Below are 20,885 nucleotides of genomic sequence, written 5' to 3' on the forward strand. Positions count from 1 at the left end.
TTATGTATGAGTCAACTCCCCCTCCACGTCCATTAAAAAGTCCTCGCCTTGGACTACAAATCCCAGCATGGCTTGCGAGGACGAGCAGCCCAGACTACATTTCCCAGACTGCTCCACGTCCCAAGATGGTAGCGAGTAGAGGGGAGGGCCGGTGAAGGCTCTGAGGAGCTGTTATTGCGGATCCTGCCTCTTGGGTTCCCTTCTTGATGTAATCCAGGGGTTCCATCAGGGACTTGGGGTGCTTTGGACCAACCGTACCTTTAGGGTCGTGGCCCCGAGTACTACGTTTCCCAGCGTGCCCAGCGGCCGATTGCCGTGACCTGGGATTTTCTTGGTGTAAGGGTTGAGTACTCAATTTCCCATAGTATCTGGAGGTTCTCAGGACCTAGGGAATCCATTCATTTATTCATTCATTCAAAATCCTCTTCCCGATCGCGTTTTATTAGGTCTTGGCAATGGGAATAGGGATGCACAAGACGACAAAAATCTCTGTTCTCCTGGGGCTTATTTCTAGTTGAAGGGATAAGACAAACCCAAAATAAGTAAGTCACATGGTATGAGGAACGCGGTAAGGTGTATGGAAAAACTAGTTCTGTATTTTTTAGGACTCCTGGGTTATCAAGTCCGTTTCCCGCTTGGGTTCCTTGATACTGTGAACTACATTTCCCACATGCCCCAGGGCACATATCCGGCCTTTAGACTACATTTCCCAGCACCCCCAGGGGGCATCCTCTTAATCAGATTTCCTTTTGAAACCGCTGAGCCGCGAATTTCCCAGTGTGCCTCGGGGCAGATCGAGGCCGGAATGCGGCCGAGACCGATTTCCGCTTGCGGACTCCGCTTCCCAGAGCGCCCCGCGGCCTTCTCTGAGGCTGTTGCCACGACCGCTCCCGACTGCGGACTCCATTTCCCAGCGCGCCCCGGGGCGGCGTGGTGACGTCGCGCGCCGGGCGGGTGCCGGTAGATCCTTGGGCGGCGCGGGGCTGGCGGCAGTTCCCGGCGGCCCGGGGGCGGGCGGCGGCGGCGGCGGCGGCAGCGGCAGGAGCAGCAGCTGCTTGGGGCTCGGCGCTCGCTCGCTCGCTCGTTCGCTCACGGGCGGGCGGGCGGCGCGATGTCGGGCGAGGACGGCCCCGGGGCGGGCCCCGGGGCGGCGGCAGCAGCGGCCCGCGAGCGGCGGCGGGAGCAGCTGCGGCAGTGGGGGGCTCGGGCGGGCGCCGAGCCGGGCCCCGGGGAGCGGCGCGCCCGCACCGTGCGCTTCGAGCGCGCCGCCGAGTTCCTGGCGGCCTGCGCGGGCGGCGACCTGGACGAGGCGCGCCTGATGCTGCGCGCGGCCGACCCCGGCCCCGGCGCAGAGCTGGACCCCGCCGCCCCGCCGCCCGCCCGCGCCGTGCTCGACTCCACCAACGCCGACGGCATCAGCGCCCTGCACCAGGTCAGCTCCCGGGTCTGCGCCACCCGGAGCACCCTCCCTCCCCGGCCTGGAGGCACCCCGGCCGGCCCTGCTCTGCGCCGTCGTCCGCGGCGGACCCTCATTCCCCTCCGTCCCACCTGGGGCTCCCCTCTCCCGACCCTGAGCCGCTGGAGCTGACGCTGGCTTTTGCCAATCTGAGCCGCCCTTTCCTGGCCCCGAACCGTCGCTGCCGGCCTCAGCCCGGTGCATCCCCGTCTTGTCACTTCGCTGTGCTCTTTCCCGACCTTGGGGGCTCTCTGCGAGTCTCGCCCGTGCTATCGCCACCGGTGCCACCTCGACTCAGCCATCTAGAGTTGGGCCTCCCTCTTTCCTGAGTCTGTGCCCCTTACAGCCCCACCGGTGCCTCCTGTTCCCCCATAGGTACCACTGCCCCACCCTTCCACCCCCAGCAGCATAGCATCGCCGTCCTCCCTGCCTGTATTCTCCCTGCCGCCCGGCCTCTCTGCGTGGGGCCGCCTGTCATCCCGGCCCGTGCCATCTGTTGCTATCTAAGGGTGTTCTTTCCTGAGCCCCTGCCTTCGAGGCTCTGTACTCCTGAAGTGGGTGCTTCCCTTGCCTGGGTCAGCTCAGGCCGTCTCCCCTGCCCCCCTTTACCCTCATGCTCTCTGTCATTTATCTTTCTGGGGCTGTGCCACCTCTTGCCTCCCAAGGCAAGGCCTTCTCCCAGGGGTGTTTCTCCTCCAGGAACTTCCTCTCTCTCTCCTGTTGCTTTGGCCAGGCCTGCATCATCACCCCCCCCCCTTTTTTTCTGGGCTGACTCGAAGCACCCACCTCTTCCTGGCTTTGGGCTGCCTCTCTGTCCTCTGGTCACCTTGCATTCTCTGCCTGGATCCCCTCCTGTGAATCTGGGCAGCGCCTCCCTCCCGCAGAGTGTGTCCTCTCTCCCAGCCCCCATCTTGTCACCTTCTCAAGAGATCCAGAGCCAGGTTACTCCCCTCTGTCCACAGCCTGGGCCCTCGTGCCTTCCCCAGACGCGCCGACCACTGCCTTTGAGCTTCTTCTGTTTTAGAACCAGGCCCACCGTAGGCCCCACTACCAGGGTTCCTTCTGGTTCGGGGTGCTCCTGTCACCCCCCACCCCACCCCTCTTTCTTCAGTGGGGCCATCAGGCACAGTTCACAGAGGACCCCTGTCCCCGAGGCTGTCTCCCTCCTAGTCTCCTCGAATTGGTCCAGTCCCCAACCCTCTCTTCCCTGCCGGAACCCCTAGGGTTTGGTTACTTTGGGACCCAGAGAGGACCCAGGGAAGGAAACCTGGGCAGGGAGCAGGGGGCTGCGGAGGAGGCCGGGAGGGCCCACGTGCCAGCTTCCCAGGAGGAGCAGCAGCTCAGGAAGGTAGGCCAGTCCTGAGCTCTGATCTCGGCTCCTCAAGTGAGTGGCTTTGAATGCGGGTCTTTTCTCTGTGCCTTGGGCTTCTTGCCTGTGAATGGGTTGGCAGGGACACCCTGCAGGAAGTGCCTGATGTCCAGTTGGTGGTTGCAGCCCCTGGCTCAGGTGCCGTCTCTCCCCCACCTGCACCCCCAGGCCTGTGCCCTGCAGGAGCCCCAGTGTAGAGGAGGGTCCCCCTTCCTGAGGTCCCACAGGGTCTCAGAGCTCGACACGCCCGGGACAGGGGCCTCAGGTTTCCGAGTCCCCTTCCTGCACTGCCGTCCCTGCCCCGGCTCCCCGGGGCCTTTCTGAAGGCGTTCCTGGCCCTACCTTTCCTGCTGGGTTGCGCTCCCCAGCTTGTCCCTTGGCCCAGACCCTGCCCGGCAGAAGGCCACCCTGGGATCCCTCTCGGCCTCCTGCTATAGGCAAGAAGTCACTCGCCAGGGCTCTGCGGGAGGCCTGGAGGGGATCAGGGCATGCACCTGAGGTGCAGAGAAGGGGAGTCGCCCAGCCAGTGCGCGAGCAGGGGAGCGGGGCTTTGGGTCTGGGTGTTTGCTGGCCAGATTGTGCCAGTTTGCCCAAGACTGGCCTCGTTTTGGCTCAGAAAGTCCCAGGTCCCAGGAAACCCCCGGACAGGCCCGCGGGACAGTCGCTCATGTTGTCTGGGCGAGTCCGGCAGCCGTGGTTTCTGTTCCCCCTGGAGCAGGTCCCCTGGCGTCAGCTCCCTGCTCTGGCTGTGACCCCAGGAGGTCTCACATCCCAGCCCCTACCCCTCGACAAGGTGACAAGGCTGGTATAGGCTGCCTCATCCCCAGATTACCTGGTAATTAGCAACTGGGGTCTGGGATAGGAAGGACTGTGAGCCAGGATTCTTAGGTGTAAATAGGGAGGGGGTCGGAGAGTCTAGGTTCCCTGGGTCTGAGGGGGGAGGGGCGGGGGACTTAGACCCCCGGGTCTGAGAAGGAGGGCGGGGCCTGGACCCCCCCGGGTCTGAGGGGGGAGGGGTGGGGGCCCTGGACCCCCGGGTCTGAGGAGGAGGGGCGGGGCCTGGACCCCCCCGGGTCTGAGGGGGGAGGGGTGGGGGCCCTGGACCCCCGGGTCTGAGGAGGAGGGGCGGGGCCTGGACCCCCAGGTCTGAGGAGGAGGGTGGGGCCTGGATTCTTGGTCCCTGGCGCCCAGGACGGAGACATCTTTCGCACGGATGCCTGTGCCTGGCCAGGTCCTTGAAAGGGAAAGGCCTATCTCCCTCCTGCCCCCCCTCTCATCACCATGGCAACTGGTGGAAATAAACGGTGCCCAGAGTTCATCCCGTTCCCAGGGCATGTGTGGCCCCCCTTTCGCAGCCTGAGTTTCCATGACTTCATGCTCTTGGCCCTCGTAGCTTCCTCCCCTTGCTCCAGGCGGCCGGCTGTGGAGAGGTGAGGGAGTCGGAGGCTAATCTCCCCTGAGGACCCAGGAGGCCAGGTCCACTCCCGTCCCTCAGCCCTGCTCAGGCCCAGTGCCCACCGCGTGTTCGCACGCGTCCCGGGCGAAACCCTTTCTCTGGCTCCAGCCTGCTGCGCTAGCGCGGGCAGGGGCTTTGGTCTCCTGGGGCTGAGATCTCTTCCTCCATCAGAGGGGATCCTGACAGCCCTCAGAGTGGGGAAGGTGCCCGTGGACGCCCATGATGGGGGGCCCTGTGCCTCTCCTTGGGCCCAGGCCTGGGCACACCCTCTCTCAGCCGCCTCTCCCAGTGTCGGGGTCCTGCCCAGGGCCCTCACCACCGCCCCGCCCCCCTCCCAGGTTCGCAGGGGCCTGGCAATCCCGCATGGCCTTGGGCCCCAGGGTCCGGCTGTCTCCCTACCAGGGACACGGCAGGGCGGTGGTCAGCTCTCCTGGAGAGTCTGCTGGGTCTGAGGAGGAGGGCCTGGGTCTCTTCCCTTGGGTTCAGCTCTGGGGGCCCATCCTCCATGGTGACTGGGGTGCGTCTCCTGAACAAGCATAGTTCGGGATCCCTACAGCTCCTCTCCTCTCTGGCCAGCTTCTCCTCTCACGGTCCCCAGTGAGCCCCAGAGGCCTGCCTGGCGTGGCCACCGGGAAGCCAGGCTGTGCAGGGCTGGGGGTGCCCTGCGGACATGGTGCCTTCCAGGGACCTTGGGGTCTTCCTCTGGAGCCTTGCTCGGTCGGCCCTGGGTCCCCCTCGAGGCCCTGCCTTGCAAGGCACGTGGAGGGGTCCGGGGTGGTGAGGGTGACCCCCCGCCGTGCCCCCCAGGCCTGCATTGACGAGAACCTTGAGGTGGTGCGCTTCCTGGTGGAGCAGGGTGCCACAGTGAACCAGGCGGACAACGAGGGCTGGACGCCCCTCCACGTGGCCGCCTCCTGCGGTTACCTGGACATCGCCAGGTGAGGTGGGGAGGGTGGGCGGCCCGCTGGGCATGCGGCCCGGACGCCTTCGTCCTGACTGCAGCCCGCCCCCACCTCCCTAGGTACCTCCTGAGCCATGGGGCCAACATCGCTGCGGTCAACAGCGACGGGGACCTGCCTCTGGACCTGGCCGAGTCCGACGCCATGGAGGCGCTGCTGAAGGCGGAGATCGCCCGCCGAGGTGGGCCTGGGGCTGGGTGTGGGGCTCCTGCCATCGGGGCCTCCGTTGCCAAGGACCCGGACCCCAGGGTCTCAGTGTGGCCTGGACCGTTTAACCCGAGAAGTCATTGAGGCAGGGCTTGGCTCGCTCTTGGGGTGACTGAGGAAACTGAGTTTGGCGCTTGTCCCGGGTGATGGTGGGTCTTCTCAGGAGTTGTGCTGGGGGGCAGGGGGCAGTGGAGGAATGCCGAGTCTTCTGGGGGTCTGGTTTGCTGTACTCGGGATCACTGCGCCCCAGGGTCCTTAACGGGGCCCAGGACCCCGTAAACTGTGCCTGGCCACGCTCAGTTTTCTAGGGGGAGCCTGTGTGACTGCTGGCAGGCCCCCAGCTTCCCGCGCTCCCTGTCACAGTTGCTGATGAACAGACCGTGGGGAGGGCTCGCCCGGCTGCCCTGCGGTGGAGGGCCGGGGGCCGCGGTGGGAGACAGGGAGCAGCCTCGCCCCGTCACCAGCGTGGCTTCTGGGTGGCCGTCTGCTCCTCCAAGCGGGTCTGGTGACCGCACTGCATCTGTGAGGAGGTGTGAGCGCGGGGCCGGGGGGTCTGGAGGGCCACGGGGGAGGTGCAGGGAGGCTGCTGAAGAACGGCTGGGTGTCCGAGGCGATCCCCAGCTTGGCTGGGGTTGGGAGGGACGAGGCTCCACCCTGGGCAGGTGGTGTGCTGGTGGCTGCAGGAATCCCTCGAGGCGCCGCTGGTGGGCGAGCCGAGGTCCAGAGCCCTGGCTTGCTTCAGATGTAGGGAGTGAAGTGAAGTAGAGACAGAACCGGGCTTTTCCTGCCTTCGCGTCTCCACGTTTTCATCTGGACAACTTCGCACGCTGAGCCAGGTTTCACTGGCAGTCCGAGGAGGGCAGCCTCCACTGAGGCTCACCAGGGTTTTCGGCAGCTTCGTGTAGGTACAGTTGTCTGCGTGCGCGCTTCCTTCACTCTTTAGACACGTGTGGGCTCGTGTTTCCTGTTTTGTCTTTTTAGCGTAGTCACACTAATGTGTGTGTGAGCACACACATTATGTGTCTATGAGCACATTGAGTTTGGATGATTCTGATCAGCCCCAAAGAAACCCTGGGCTGTGACCCCCAACCTCCCCTTCCCCCTCAGCCCTGGGGGCCACCCATGGGCTTCGTGTGGGGGGTTTGCCTGTCCTGGACATTTTCCGTAAGTGGAATCCTGAAGTGTGGACTCCGAGTTTCCAGCTTCTTGGCGTGATCGCTTGTGTGCCTCCCTCTCCGCAGGGATGGGCCTGCCCAGGTTCCCTCCCCCGGCCCCGCCGCCGGCACCCCTCCCCTGTTTACACGGCCCCTCAGCCTGGACCTGACCGCTCGTCAGTTCTGCAGGTTTGGCAGGAACTTGCCAGCAAGTTCTGCGGGGAGACGAATTCCGTCCGCCCTCTCACTGGTGATGTTAACCTTGAGCCTCATTCAGAGGACGCCCAGGTGACTCTGCCATCAAGGCATCTTCTTCCCTTTGTTGTTAAAAAGCAGCCTGCAGGGCAATGCTTGGAGGCCACTGGGGCTGGGTGATCTCTCAGGCCTCTCAATTCCTGCCGGAATTGCCCAGAGCTCTCATCACCTTCTCACGAGGGCCGAAGGTCGCGGGGGTTGGCTTGTAGGACCGACCAGGCCCAAAGGCCTGTGATGCTACTGGGAAGACCGTCCACTCTCTGCTGCGGGTGGGGCACAGCTGCCTCTGAAACCCGGAGGCTTCAGTGACGTGGCTCCACTGGTGCCTGTCCTGACGTGAGGCCTCAGTGCACTGTGCTGGGCAGAATCTGTGCTTTACCACAGCTTTAAGAGGAAGGCAATTCGTGGGCCTCTGTAACTGAAGTCTAGGAGTTATGTGGACTTGAGGCGTGGCTTGGTCCAGGGCGCAGGCACGTTCGGAAGCCTCCCTCCCATCTCTCTGCTGAGCTCTGTGCTGGCTCCCCTCCTAGGCTGGTTCTCTCGGTGAGGCACTTAGCGTGGCTCCCAGCAGTGCAGGCTGGCCCCTGGTGGAACTAGAGCTAGACTTCTCAGCAGCCCCAGCCCCAGCCCTCTGCCCTTAGGGCCACCCTGGTCACAGCCTGCCCTGAGCCAGTCGTGTGGCAAGGAGGACGGTCAGCTGCCCATGGAGCCGGGCTGTGGGCCCCTCACGTTGGAGCCACGTCCGGTGAGAGCAGGGCTGAGGACAGCCAGGGAGGGGCCTGGACGCTGGTAGCTCCAAGCGACAGCTCCTCCCCAGACACGGCTCACAGCCTGGGCCTCGGGCCGGCCGGAGCCCAGGACCCCCTGGCCATTTTGCTCAGAAGGGCCACGGTCAGACCCACAGGGACTTGGAACTGGGCTGGAAGGAATCCCAAAATCAGGACAGGGATGCGGGCTGGTTACTCTCAGAGCTGGGCAGCTTTGACAGGCAGTTCCAGTCCTGGCAAGGCCCAGCCACGGCGCTCTTTTCTCTGGCTGGCAGGCACGTGGGTGATTCTAGCCTCTGTGTGAACAGCTAGACGGATGGCATGGATTGTAGCTGGAGATCCTCACTCCCGGTGCTCCAGCAGTTCCACACCCTCCCCCCTTGCGCTTCACAGTGTCGAGAGGCTGTCAGTTCAGTTACTCAGGCCTGTCCAAATCTTTGCGACCCCAGGGACTGCAGCACGCCAGGCTTCTCTGTCCATAACCAACTCCAGAGCTTGCTCAAACTCATGTCCGTCGACTCGGTGATGCCATCCAAGCACCTCATACTCTGTTGCTCCCTTCTCTTCCTGCCTTCAATCTTTCCCAGCGCCAGGGTCTTTTCAAATGAGTCAGCTCTTTTTTTTCTGTTCAGGTGGTCAGAGTACTGGAGCTTCAGCATCAGTCCATCCAATGAACATGCAGGACTGATCTCCTTTAGGATTGACTGGTTGGATCTCCTTGCAGTCCAAGGGACTCTCAAGAGTATTCTCCAACACCACAGCTCAAAAGCATCAATTCTTCGGTGCTCAGCTTTCTTTATGGTCCAACTCTCACATTCATACATGACTACTGGAAAAACCATAGCTTTGACTAGGCGGACCTTTGTTGGCAAAGTAATGTTTCTGCTTTTAATATGCTGTCTAGGTTGGTCACAGCTTTTCTTCTAAGAAGCAAGCGTCTTTCAATTTCATGGCTGCAGTCACCATCTGCAGTGATTTTGGAGCCCAGAAAAATAAAGTCAGCCACTGTTTCCCCATCTGTTTGCCACGAAGCAGTGGGACCGGATGCCATGATCTTAGTTTCTGAATGTTGAGCTTTAAGCCACCTTTTTCAGTCCTCTTTCACTTTCATCAAGAGGGTTTTAAGTTCTTTTTCACTTTCTGTGGTAAGGCTGGTGTCATCTGCATGTCTGAAGCTGTTGATATTTCTCCCGGCAATCTTGATTCCAGCTTGTGCTTCAACCAGCCCAGCATTTTGCATGATGTACTCTGCATATAAGTTAAATAATAATAAGAAGAAGTGAAATCGCTCAGTTGTGTTCGACTCTTTGCGACCCCATGGACTATAGCCTACCAGGCTCCTCCATGCATGGAATTTTCCAAGCAATAGTACTGTACTGGGTTGCCATTTCCTTCTCCAAGTTAAATAAGCAGGGTGACAATATACAGCCTTGACGTACTCTGTTTCCTATTTGGAACCAGTCTGTTCCATGTCCAGTTCTAACTGTTGCTTCCTGACCTGCACACAGATTTCTCAGGAGGCAGGTCAGGTGGTCTGGTATTCCCATCTCTTTCAGAATTTTCCATAGTTTGTTGTGATCCACATAGTCAAAGGCTTTGCATAGTCAATAAAGCAGAAGTAGATGTTTTGGGGGAGCTCTCTTGCTATTTTGATGATCCAGCGGATGTTGGCCATTTGATCTCTGGTTCCTCTGCCTTTTCTAACTCCAGCTTGAACATCAGGAAGTTCACGGTTCATGTATTGCTGAAGCCTGGCTTAGAGAATTTTGAGCATGACTTTACTAGCGTGTGAGATGAGTGCAATTTTGCGGTAGTTTGAGCATTCTTTGGCATTGTCTTTCTTTGGGACTGGAATGAAAACTGACCTTTTCTAGTCCTGTGGCCACTGCTGAGTTTTCCAAATTTGCTGGCATATTGAGTGTAGCACTTTCACAGCATCATCTTTCAGGATTTGAAATAGCTCAACTGGAATTCCATCACCTCCACTAGCTTTGTTCGTAGTGATGCTTCCTAAGGCCCACTTGACTTCACATTCCAGGATGTCTGGCTCTAGATGAGTGATCACACCATTGTGATTATCTGGGTCGTGAAGCTCTTTTTTGTACAGTTCCTCTGTGTGTTCTTGCCACCTGTTCTTAATATCTTCTGCTTCTGTTAGGTCCATACCATTTCTGTCCTTTATTGAGCCCACCTTTGCATGAAATGTTCCCTTGGTATCTCTAATTTTCTTTATTATTATTATTATTATTAATTTTTTTAATTTTATTTTTTTTACTTTATAATACTGTATTGGTTTTGCCATACATTGACATGAATCCACCACAGGTGTACATGAGTTCCCAACCCTGAACCCCCCTCCCACCACCCTCTAATTTTCTTGAAGAGATCTCTAGTCTTTCCCACTCTGTTGTTCTCTTCTCTTTGCATTGATCACTGAGGAAGGCTTTCTTATCTCTCCTTGCTATTCTTTGAAACTCTGCATTCAGATGGATGTATTCTGAGGGAGCTCCTCATTCAGCTGAGAGGGTGAAGGTGGGCCAACACCAAATCCAGAAGGGATCAATCAGTAACCTGTAGATTAGTGATCTGTGATAGGGAAAACTGCCAGGGGGATATGCAGAAGAGTGGGTGTGGTCATTAGCCATTAAAACTTTATTTACAAACATAGGCTCTGTCCAGAAGAGGCAAATCCGCAGTGTCAGGAAGCGGATTAGTGGGTGTCAGGCCCTGGGGAGGGACTGCTTGATGGGGTAAGAGGTTTCCGTCTGGGGTAATGAGAAGGTTCAGGTACAGATAGATAGGGTTGATGGCGGCACATGGTGAATGTCCTAAAAGCCGCTGAATCGCAGGTTTGGTGACGTAGATAAATCTGTGTGAACTGAACAGCTTGCTGCATGCACAGGTGCTGGCTTGCCCCCCTCCATCAGGAGTTCAGTTTATAAACACGGGCGAATCTCCGCAAAAAGCAAAACTTCAGAAGGATGCATTAGAACAGGCAGGACACTAACTGGCTGCAGAGAAAGGTCTGCAAACCCTGCCTTCCCCTGCCCGCCAAGCGCCTGTGTCTATAATAGGACTGAATGTAGGTGATTCCCTTTAAGGAGGTGGGGCGGGAGGGGGCGGGTCTCTGAGTCCCGGGCACTTTCCTGGCCTTCGGGTGAGCCTTCACCAGCCAGACCTTCCTGGAATAGTACCCCTGCGACTCCCTCAGCCAGGGCACCCTGAGGCGATCCCAGCGGAGTTGAGTCCCAGTGCCCAGTTGCCAGACCCTGAGAGGGTTTGCAACCTTGTAGTAAGGGTGTGCCAAGGTTCCTGCTCCTGAAAGCAAATTCATGAAAGCGGTTAGCTCCTGGGGCCCCCTGGTACTGCTGTGAGCTGAGCACCGAGCAGGTGCTTCTCTGCCTGCACTGTGCAGTGGGAAGCCAAAGACAGCCACACGCATAATCAAGGATTTCCAAGAAGGCACTTTTAAAAACAGAAACAGGTGAGGTTCATTTTAGGAGCATGGTTTACTTAATCCGAACGTCCAGGGCATTGTCATTTCTGCGTGCGATCAGTGTAAGGGACTATTCGTGAGCTGCTGCATGTTCTTTCTACACTTGGAAATCCAGCATGTTGGCCGTCTGCAGGCTGGCTCAGCAGCTGCTCTGTGGCTGCACGGCTGCCGACCACATGCAGGACAGCTCCGCCCTCGGCCACACGTAGGCAAGTGAGCAGTTCCGCAGTGGGAAAAACAGCAGACAGGAACAAAGCTCCCAGGAGGAGCACACGGCCCCTAGAGGAGATGCCCATTTCTGACTGCCATCTCAACCGCTCTTAATGGGCAAACCACAGATTCTCAGTGACGGTTGGAAGGGACTGTTCTCAATCCAGAATTGACTTCTGTTTCATGTAAAGCTTCCCCTTACCCTCGCATCGCTGAGTTCAGAGCACTTTTCCTGAAACCGAGGAGAGAGGAAGCATGCTGGCCCCTCCCCAGACGGTGCAGGGGGTGGCTGGTGAGAAGGTGTCGTCGCCCCAGTGGCCTGGGCATCCTCAGTGGCTTCTGCTTGCTTTGTCCTCTCGTGAGTGATCCACGTGACAAAACACAGGAAGATGCCGGGCTAAGGATCGTATCAGTAGTGAAAGGGGAGGTGAGACCCAAGAGTGCCCCCAGCCCCAGCAGGGACCCTCAGTGGAACCCACGACTGCCCGTTGGGGAAGTGGCAGTGCTGGTCCCAGCTCCCCGGAGCCCCCGAGGAGCTCACACAGGCCAGGTGCCGCCCTGGGTCTCGCGGGGGGCACCCCACCTCTTACCGCTTCTGGTCCTCCCAGGTGTGGACGTGGAGGCAGCCAAACGGGCGGAGGAGGAATTGCTGCTTCACGACACAAGGTGCTGGCTGAATGGGGGCGCCATGCCCGAGGCGCGGCACCCCCGCACGGGCGCCTCTGCCCTGCACGTGGCTGCCGCCAAGGGTTACATCGAAGTGATGAGGTGAGCCGGGCCTCCTCCCCTGCCCTCGCACCCAGCGCCCCGTCCCTCGCCTCCATCGGATGCCTTCCTGAGGGTTTTGTCTGTTCCCACCCCTTTCTCACTATGCACTAAGGACATGCAGCCTTAGCTGCACCCACGTCTTGGCGTGCAGGCTTCTCACTGCCCTTCAGTTTAAGACAATTTCCAGCGTGTAATCTTTGACCCAGAGATCATTTAGAAGCATGTCGTTAATTTATAAATACACGGGGTTTCCTAGTCATGGTTTCATTAGAGCCATGCTTCCTCTCATTGCACTTCGCCAATAATATTTTCTTTTTTAACAAATTGAAGATTTGCAGCAGCCCTGCATTGTCAGATGACGGTGAATGTTTTTTAGCAAAATAAAGTGTTTTTTAAGATACATACATTGGGTTTTATTTCAGACAGAATGCTGTTGCACACGTAATAGACTAAAGTTTTACATGCACTGGCAAACCGGAACCTGGTGACCTGCTGTATTGCAGTAAAGCCAGCTGGTTGTCTGGAGCCGAACCCCCCATATTCCCGAGTCCGCCTGTGCTCATTTCCCAGCTTAATCTCGCTGTGGTCCGAGAGCAGGTTCTCTGTGAGTCCTGATTCCTGAGATCCGTCGAGGTTTGCTTTATACCCTAGTCAGTGTCAGCCAGGAAAGAAGTGTGCTGTCAAGGACAGCGCTGTATATAGGTTATTAGGTCAGCTTTGCACTCATGCTGTTTGAATCTTCTGTATCGCTAGTGATTCTTCCTTTTCCCATCTGCCGCTGCTGTCAGTTGCTGTGAAAGAATGTGGTGGAATGTGGTGGAATGTCTCACCACGCCTGCGGGGCTTTCCTGTCTCTCCCTGTCTTTGTGTCAGATTTTGTGCTGCAGGTTTCAAGGCCGTCATTCGGTGCACATAGTTTAAATTGTTGCCGTGCGCGCTCCCTCCCTCTCATCCCCACCTCGGTCTTGTCCCATTTCTGACCGCCTCACCCTTTCCTGTCAGAGTAGCTGGTTCTGCTGCTTGTCAGGCTCCCCTGCCCTCTCTTTATTTTCTCTTTATATTGAGTATGACAATGGAGTTCGGCGAATCCCTCCATCTCTGCTCACTTCTGTGTTAATGAATTTTTAGGAAGGTTTTCCGGGGGAGCTCTCTGGTGGACTAGTGTTTAGGGTTCTGGGCTTTCACTGCTGTGGCCTGAGTTCAGTCTCTGCTCAGGGAACTGAGGTTCTGCAGGCTGCACAGAATGGCTGGAGAAGAAGGGAATGTTTTCCAGTAAGGAACTTAAGATGACCCCTGATAGCTTGGGGCTCGGCTGGCTCCTCTAATTTGGAGGTAGGGTGCCCCATCCTCTGTAGTTCCAGGCCCAGGTCCTATACTCTCTGGGCACCTGTTCATCCCAGGGCTGATCCCTGTGGCAAGGAGGATGGGACGCTGTGAATGGTCAGGCCTGGTAGCGTGGCCAGCCCCGGAGGCTGTGCCCTCTTCTGCCCGAGACTTCCCCTCCTGAGTCTCAGCTGGCTGCTTCAGCTCCTGCCATTGCATCTGCATCCCACGCAGCCAGCAGGAAGGAGGAGGAGGGCCAAAGGAGTGAATGTCCGTTTCTTTTAAGAGAACAATCCAGAAGTGATATACACACTTAGCGCTGACATCCCCATTTGCCAGACCCTACTCAGCTGGCCATTCCTAGCTGTGAGAGACAGATTCCAGATCCAGTGGTCCATGGTGGTGGTGATCTCCTGGGAAAGGACCCTCTAAGCCAGGGTTCCGTCTTGGCACTGGCGTTTGGTCCCGATTGGTCCTTGCTGGGGGGCGGTCCTCTGCGTTGTGGGAGGTTTGGGGCATCCTCAGTCTACCCACTGGTGCCCCCGGCACCGCCCCTACGTTGTGACGGCCAGAAACGTCTCCAGACGCCCCCTGGCGGCAGCGTCGTCATGGCTGAGAACCGCTGCCCCGAGCCAGTGGGCTCCTGGAACCCTGCTGCCCCCACGCCGCCTTTCTCTACCCTTGGGCACTGGGGAACCCCCTCCTCCACCTCCGCCGGGGGTATCCCAGCACAGGGGAGGTGTCAGGAGTCGAGCCCTGAAGGTTCAGGGAGCAGGGACCCGGAGGCCCCGTGATAGGCTGGGGAGGGGTCAGAGCCGGTGGCGGGAGGGTCACCTTGGGGAGGGGCGCCTCAAGGCCCAGGCCTGTTTTCGGCCCTGTCACAGCTGGTTCTGACCATGGCCCCTGGCCCCGAGCCCCTGTCTCGGCCCTTGAACCCAGCCCTCCCCGGCCCCCAGGCTGCTCCTCCAGGCTGGCTACGACCCGGAGCTGCGTGACGGCGACGGCTGGACGCCCCTGCATGCCGCGGCCCACTGGGGTGTGGAGGATGCCTGCCGCCTGCTGGCGGAGCACGGCGGGGGCATGGACTCGCTGACCCACGCGGTGAGGGCCTGGCCTGGCTCCCCGGGGCCGCAGGGCAGGAGGGCCCCCGCCTCTGCCTCCTCCTCACCTGCCTTAATCCCCGCCCACCCAGGGGCAGCGTCCCTGTGACCTGGCGGACGAGGAGGTGCTGAGCCTGCTGGAGGAACTGGCCCAGAAGCAGGAGGACGTGAGTCTCCATCCGCAGTCGGGACCCGGGGCCCCCGCGAACCTGGAAAGCCGCCCTTCCCCGGCCAGTGCCGGGGCCCAGCGGGAAGCTGTGATAAGCAGCACCTCGGGGTGCCGATGGGGCTGGTCATCCCTGGAATGTCCCCGTACCAGCGCTGGGCCAGGCCTTGTCGCTGGAAAAACTCAGAAGGAAGGGGCGGACGGCTTAGATTTGGGATCTGAGTCCCAGCTCTGCCCTTGATTTGCTGTGTGAGCTCAGACCAGTCCAGTAGCCTCTCCATTTTCTCAGGAAAATGGGCAGAATACTAAACAGCGCGTGCACTTCATGAGTTACACGTGCTGTTACATGGAACATGGTCTTGAAATGAGCGAAGTCTATGTTACTGACCAAAAGCATTCAGAACCCCGCCTGTCTCATAGCGCTCTGAGGTAGCAGGAATCATCTGAGGTCTCCCGGGTCAGATCCCTGTTTAAAGCTTGGCCGTGGCGACATTGAGGGAGAAGGTGGTGTTTCCGGCTTGGTGGGCTGGAGGTGCGGGGGCACGCACGTATTGAGGGAGCTGCGCTGTGCAGAGGCTGGGGGAGGAACCAGATGGTACCTGGAGTTGGGGGGTGGTTGGGCGGGGACAGGGGCAGACCCCAAAGGGCCTTGAGAGCCAGGCAGGAGCAGGTGAGGGGGCCAGGGGCCCCCGTGGGGTTAGTGGGTGAGGCAGGGTCTCTGGGCGCTGAGGGCACAGAGGAAGCCTGAGGGCGTCTGGGGGACCTGCCGCACTTGAGGTTTGCTGAGAGGAGAGGCGGAGCCACGGGGCCGGCTCAGGTGTGAAGACTTGGGCAGAAAGCCCGCCCAGAGCGAGCTGTGGGGGAGGCAGCTGTGTCCGGGTGTGCCGGGGGTCCCGGGAGGCGGAGGCTCCAGGAGTACTCACTGGAGACCCAGGGCGCGGTGCAGACGAGTCCACAAAGCACCCGGTCCACCCCCCAGCACAGCTCTGTGTGGGACCCAGGAGGGTCTGCCCCTCTTGCCCCCTCCCAGCAGCCCCTTCGCCCTTGCAGCTTCGGAACCAAAAGGAAGCTGCCCAGAGCCGGGGCCCGGAGTCGCAGGGGCCCTCCAGCAGCAAACATCGAAGGTAGGGGGTGGCGCCCTGCGGGAAGTGGGCTGGAGGCCCCCCAGGGCTTGGGCCCCAGCACCCACCCTCCCCTTTCCACCAGGAGCTCCGTGTGCCGTCTGAGCAGCCGCGAGAAGATCTCCCTCCAAGACCTGTCCAAGGAGCGCCGGCCCGGGGGTGCAGGGGGCACCCCCATCCGGGACGAGGACGAGGGAGAAGAAGCCCCCTCAGGTGAGGGGCCGGGGGCCTGGACCCCCCGGTCTGAGGGATGAGGAGGGGTTGATGCTTCTTCTGAGGTCTCCGTCTTCCCACCTCACAGAGCCACCCCCTGCCGAATGCAGAGCCCTCAACGGGGTCTCCTCCCCGCCGCCCTGTAGCCCTGGGAGCCCCGTGGTGAGTGGGGGCCTGGGGGTGGGGCGGGGTTGCCCCGAGCCTACCGTCAGGGCCGAGGGGTGCAGGCTGCGCACCCAGAACCCTCTGGGGCTCCTGCGGCCTTTCCCTGGCTGTTCCCGTCCCCGGCGGTAGTTTGCTGTGGTCCTTCTGGGGGCAGCATGTGAAATTCTTGAGAAGGGCCCTGTCCTAGTAACGGAGACCTTTCTCTTCTCCAGACCCCCGAGGAGGCCCCCTTCTCCAGGCGCTTTGGCCTCCAGAAGACAGGCAGCTCCGGGGCTCTGGGACCCGCGGACTGGCGCGGAGCCGAGGGCGCTCCGGGGGCCGGGCTGCAGCGCTCCGCGTCCTCCTCGCGGCTGGAGGGTGCATCCACTCAGGTGAGCACTGTGGGGAGGCCCGGGGAGCAGATCCTGCCCAGCGGGGAGAGTAGCTGCCTGTCTCCTCTCTCCGCAGGGCCGGGAGCCCCGTCTTGCCAGAGTCCCCCCCACCCCCTCCCAGAAGGTGCCGGAGCCCTCTTCCCCGTGAGTACAGCGGGACAGCCCCTCTGAGGTGGGGGGGAGGTCGGGGTTCCTGTCTTGTACCCGGGGTTCTCTGGGGTCTGCTCCCTGCCTCCCACCACTCCTGGCCTGTTTCCCTTTTGGTGCTGCAAGTAAAAGCGCCCAAGGGTGCGGTGTTCCGGCTTCCCGGGGGCCCCTGCCCCCTCTCCCGCCCTCCTCTCTGACTCAGGCCCTGCGCTGCGACCTCCTCCTTCACACCCACAGGGCTTCCTTCCTCCCGCTCAGGTCTGTTTAAATGTCAGCTTCTCTGGGAGGCCCACCACCTGCCCTGCGCTCACCCCCGCAGCGTGCGGGCACACCTCCAGGCTCCGGTCCTGCCTCGTTTTTCCCCAGACTACCTTATCCTCTTGACGTTGTGTGACCCTGTCTTCTTGTGGTTATCGTTCATGTTGCATCGTTTCTGCCCAGAGTTGACTTATGGGGCAGAGATTATTCGTTTCCTTAGCTTGCTTTGTGTGGGTGCCCACCACGTAAGGCGAGCTTGAGTAATACTTGCCGATTGAATGAATTCACACAGGTCTGAGATCTCCAGGCCTCCTCCTCCCTTGGGTAACTCCACTCCTCACCCCAGGACCCCCGAGCCCGAGTCCCCGGTGAAGCCCCATGTCCCCGTAGCCTCCGCAGCGCCCCCAGCGGACTCCCGGGACCGCCGGAGGTGAGGCGAGACCCCTGCGATACCCAGGAGTCCGGAGCTGGTGGGGGTGGACCTGGGGAAGCTTGTCTCAGGGTCCTCTGGCTGAACTCGACTCCCCCTGGGGGTGTCGGCCATGGGACAGGACAGGGTCCAGAGGAGCCCTCTCTGAAGTCGGGCCCCTCACTCAGGACCTACCAGATGCCAGTGCGGGACGAGGAGTCTGAGTCTCAGCGGAAAGCGCGCTCTCGCCTCATGCGCCAGTCCCGGAGGTCCACGCAGGTGTGGGAGGGGCCGGACCCCGGGTCTGAGGGAGGAGGGGCCGGGGGCCTGGACTCCCTCCTGAAGGGGCTGGCCCCCGCATCCCGACTGCCCGCTCCCCGTGCAGGGTGTGACCCTGACGGACCTGAAGGAAGCAGAGAAGGCCGCTGGAAAGGCCCCGGATGCAGAGAAGTCGAGCGTGCAGAGCCTGGTGAGAGGGGTCAGGTGACCGGTCAGTGGGTGGGACGAGACACCCTCATCCTCTGACCCCGGCCCCTCCCTACAGGACACTTCCCGGAGACCCCGAGTCCCTGGGGTCGAGAGCACTGACGGCCCTGCCCAGAGAGGTGAGGCTGGTCTCTGGGAGGTCGTCCTCCTGGCCCGTGTTTGGTTTTCCTGGGGGTCGGGCCCAGGGACCCCTCGCCCTGCATTGGGCTGATTCCTGCCCCTCCCCCAGCAGAGGCGCCCGACGGGCAAGGGCAGGGGCCGCAGGCGGCCAGGGAGCCCCGCAGAGTCGGCAAGGAGTGGAGGGGCCCTGCCGAGGTGAGGGGTGGTGCCCAGCGGGCCGCGGGTGGGCCTGGGGGCGGGCCCAGCTCTCCTCCCCGCTGAACCCCACCTCCGCCCGCAGGGGGAGGAGGCGGAGCCAGCGCAAGCCGACCGCAGCCCAGAATCCAGGTACGGGGCGGGCAGGCCGGGTCTGGGCTGTCATGGGGCCGTGGGCACCCCATGACGGCCTCCCCGCCCCCACCCCAGCACTCCCGAGGGCGACCCCTCATCCCGCAGGCAGCGGGATCTCAACGCAGACCCAGAGCCGGAACCGGACGAGCCGGACGAAGGCTTCAGGAAGGTTCGCGACCCCACCGTTAACGGAGTCCCCATCACTCGGCTTTGTATCCCTGCCCCGCCGTCCCCTGCCCTGGGGCCCTGCTTGACCCACCCGGGCACTCTGCGCCCTTCCGGCCTCAGCCGGGCCGCAGCCACCCACCCCCACCCCCGCAAGTCTGCCGCGTCTCCGCCGGGGAGCCTGACGCCCTGTCCCTCCTGGGCCCGCAGCTGTACGCCGAGCTGCGCAGTGAGAACGAGCGCCTTCGCGAGGCCCTGACGGAGACCACCCTGCAGCTGGCGCAGCTCAAGGTGGACCTGGAGCGCGCCACTCAGGTGAAGAGCCGGGGCCCTGGAGGCCAGGGGGTTGGCGAGGGTGCGGGTGCCGGCTCCGGGTCTCCGGGAGGGAGGACCAGCCGGAGCGCCCAGGGCTGAGGGGCCCAGAATGGCTGGTGGGATCCTTGGGGGGAGGAGTCTGGGCCACTGAAGGGGTTGGGGGCGGGGCCAATACCTCAGGGGCGGGGCCAGGGCCCGGAAGGGCGGGGCGGGGCCTGAGCAGTGCCGGGCGGTTTGAGCCTGCCGCGAGTCCCGGCTGCCTTTACCCTCCTCTGCTGGTCTCTCCTTTTGCCCGTGGCCGTGCGGCTGCTTGTGTAACTCCCGCTCTTTTTTTGTCCTCCCCAGAAGCAGGAGCGCTTTGCAGAGAGGCCTGCCCTTCTGGAGCTGGAGAGATTCGTGAGTACGGCTGGCCAGGGTGGGACTAGAGATGTCCCGGCCTTACAAGCCCTTAGGATCTGGAGGAAGAGGTCCGCATTGACCTCTGCCCTTTCCTTGCCCCTCTCCACCATACTTGACCCCCAGTTCCCCACCCCGCCCTCACCTTCCCCTGTTTATTCCAGGAGCGCAGGGCCCTGGAGCGAAAGGCAGCCGAACTGGAGGAGGAGCTGAAGGTGAATGCTAGCGGGGAGCTGAGGGCAGAGAGCCTTGGTCGGCCGTGGGTTCAGCCTGCCCAGGGCCACCTGGCTGACCCGTCTTCCCACCTCACAGGCCCTGTCCGACCTTCGGGCTGACAACCAGCGGCTCAAGGATGAGAACGCAGCCCTGATTCGTGTCATCAGCAAACTCTCCAAGTGACTCCGGAGGAGCCCCTCCCCTGCACCCATATTTATACAGCTGCTTCTGCCACACGCACCCCTTCCCCTGCGTGAGCACTAGTGACAGGGCTCCCGGGGGAGTCTCTGAGAAGCCATAACCTCCCCTCGGGACCTCCAGGCTGGGAGGGGAATACAGAGAGCCCAGGAGCCAAGGGGGGCCCATCAGAGGCCAGGATGGAGGCGGGAGGCCGAGCCAGGTAGGGGGACGTCGCTGAGCAGGGACTGGGGCTGGAGGTGGGACCAGGAAGGGACCGAGGACCAAGAAGCACCGAGACCAGGAACCAGGACCAGAGTGGCCGCCCAGAGGTCCCCCTCTCACGTGTGATGTCACCCTCACCACCCCTCCCGCTCCGTAACAGGGATCCGAGAATGTGCCAAGAGCCCCGCCGGCGTCGGCCAGGCGGGCCTGTATATAGGGTCCGCGTGCAATAGGGAGGGATGTCTTCTATTTTTTGCAGCCCCCTCCTCGCCCACCGTCCGGGGCAGGGGGAGAAGGTATTTTCGAGACAAAGCACAGGCACCACAAATAAAAGTCGTGAAGTTGCCACTCAGTGACTATGTCCTTGGCTGGAGGTGGGGCTCCGCTTCCTGCTGATGTGCTGCCCAGACCACAGGACCGAGCGGGTGCGGTGCTGAAGGGTGGGAAAGGGCTTCAAGAAAAGCGCTCAGTTGGAGCAAAGGCTCCCAACCAGGGCTGACGTCGTCAAAAGTTGGCTTGGCACGAAGCAGGCGGGGTCAGTCAGGCAAGGGATAGGGGCTGGGATTATTGGGCTGGGGAGCTTGGCTCTTGCCATCAGTTTTTGAAACAAATTTGCATCAGTTACCAGCATTTAAAGTTTGGGGATTAGGAATCTAATAGTACAAGCTGTTCCGTTCAGCGTGGCAACAGTCGGCTGGAGCCCAATAGGAGCCATCCTCTAAGGTTGGGCATTCATTCATTCATTCACTTGATCATTTGGGGTCCTGTTCTACTTGCCAGGCCCTGACCTGCCTATCGATGATGTAGTGAATGAGACAGGTAAAGATCCGATCCATTTCAGAGGAGAGTCAGGAGGCATCTAGTAACGAGTGTGTTGCACTTGGTGGTGCTGAGGGGGGAAGCAGGGGTTAGGGAGGCTGGTGTGCACGTGGGTGTGTGGAGACGGGCAGGTCCAGGATGCATGGGGGATGAGGAAGTGAGAGGTGAGGTTGGAGAGGCAGGGACCAAACCACTCAGGACTAAGACGGTGACTGGGAGCCAGAAGAGGATTTTGAGCGTGGGGCGCACTGGGACACTGGATGTTC

The 20,885-nt window shown here is 60.8% G+C and overlaps 1 protein-coding gene across 3 annotated transcripts; it reads left to right on the plus strand.

Annotated features, from left to right (window-relative positions):
- On the plus strand, nt 1,110–20,152 carry PPP1R12C (protein phosphatase 1 regulatory subunit 12C). Of its 3 annotated transcripts, none has more exons than XM_018063102.1 (22): nt 1,110–1,432; nt 5,089–5,219; nt 5,303–5,421; nt 11,938–12,097; nt 14,377–14,521; nt 14,613–14,687; nt 15,737–15,810; nt 15,893–16,020; nt 16,109–16,182; nt 16,398–16,556; nt 16,633–16,700; nt 17,254–17,391; nt 17,559–17,649; nt 17,756–17,839; nt 17,915–17,975; nt 18,086–18,171; nt 18,257–18,303; nt 18,382–18,475; nt 18,682–18,786; nt 19,132–19,182; nt 19,347–19,397; nt 19,495–20,152. In XM_018063102.1, the coding sequence occupies exons 1-22, from the start codon at nt 1,112–1,114 to the stop codon at nt 19,579–19,581; spliced, it is 2,349 nt and encodes a 782-aa protein (XP_017918591.1). In that variant the 5' UTR covers nt 1,110–1,111; the 3' UTR covers nt 19,582–20,152. The 3 variants fall into 3 exon arrangements, with proteins under 3 accessions (XP_017918591.1, XP_017918593.1, XP_017918594.1); XM_018063104.1 differs by having other exon boundaries at nt 18,089–18,171; XM_018063105.1 differs by having other exon boundaries at nt 17,308–17,391.

Source organism: Capra hircus, chromosome 18 (assembly GCF_001704415.2).
Source record: "Capra hircus breed San Clemente chromosome 18, ASM170441v1, whole genome shotgun sequence".
Taxonomy (NCBI): domain Eukaryota; kingdom Metazoa; phylum Chordata; class Mammalia; order Artiodactyla; family Bovidae; genus Capra; species Capra hircus.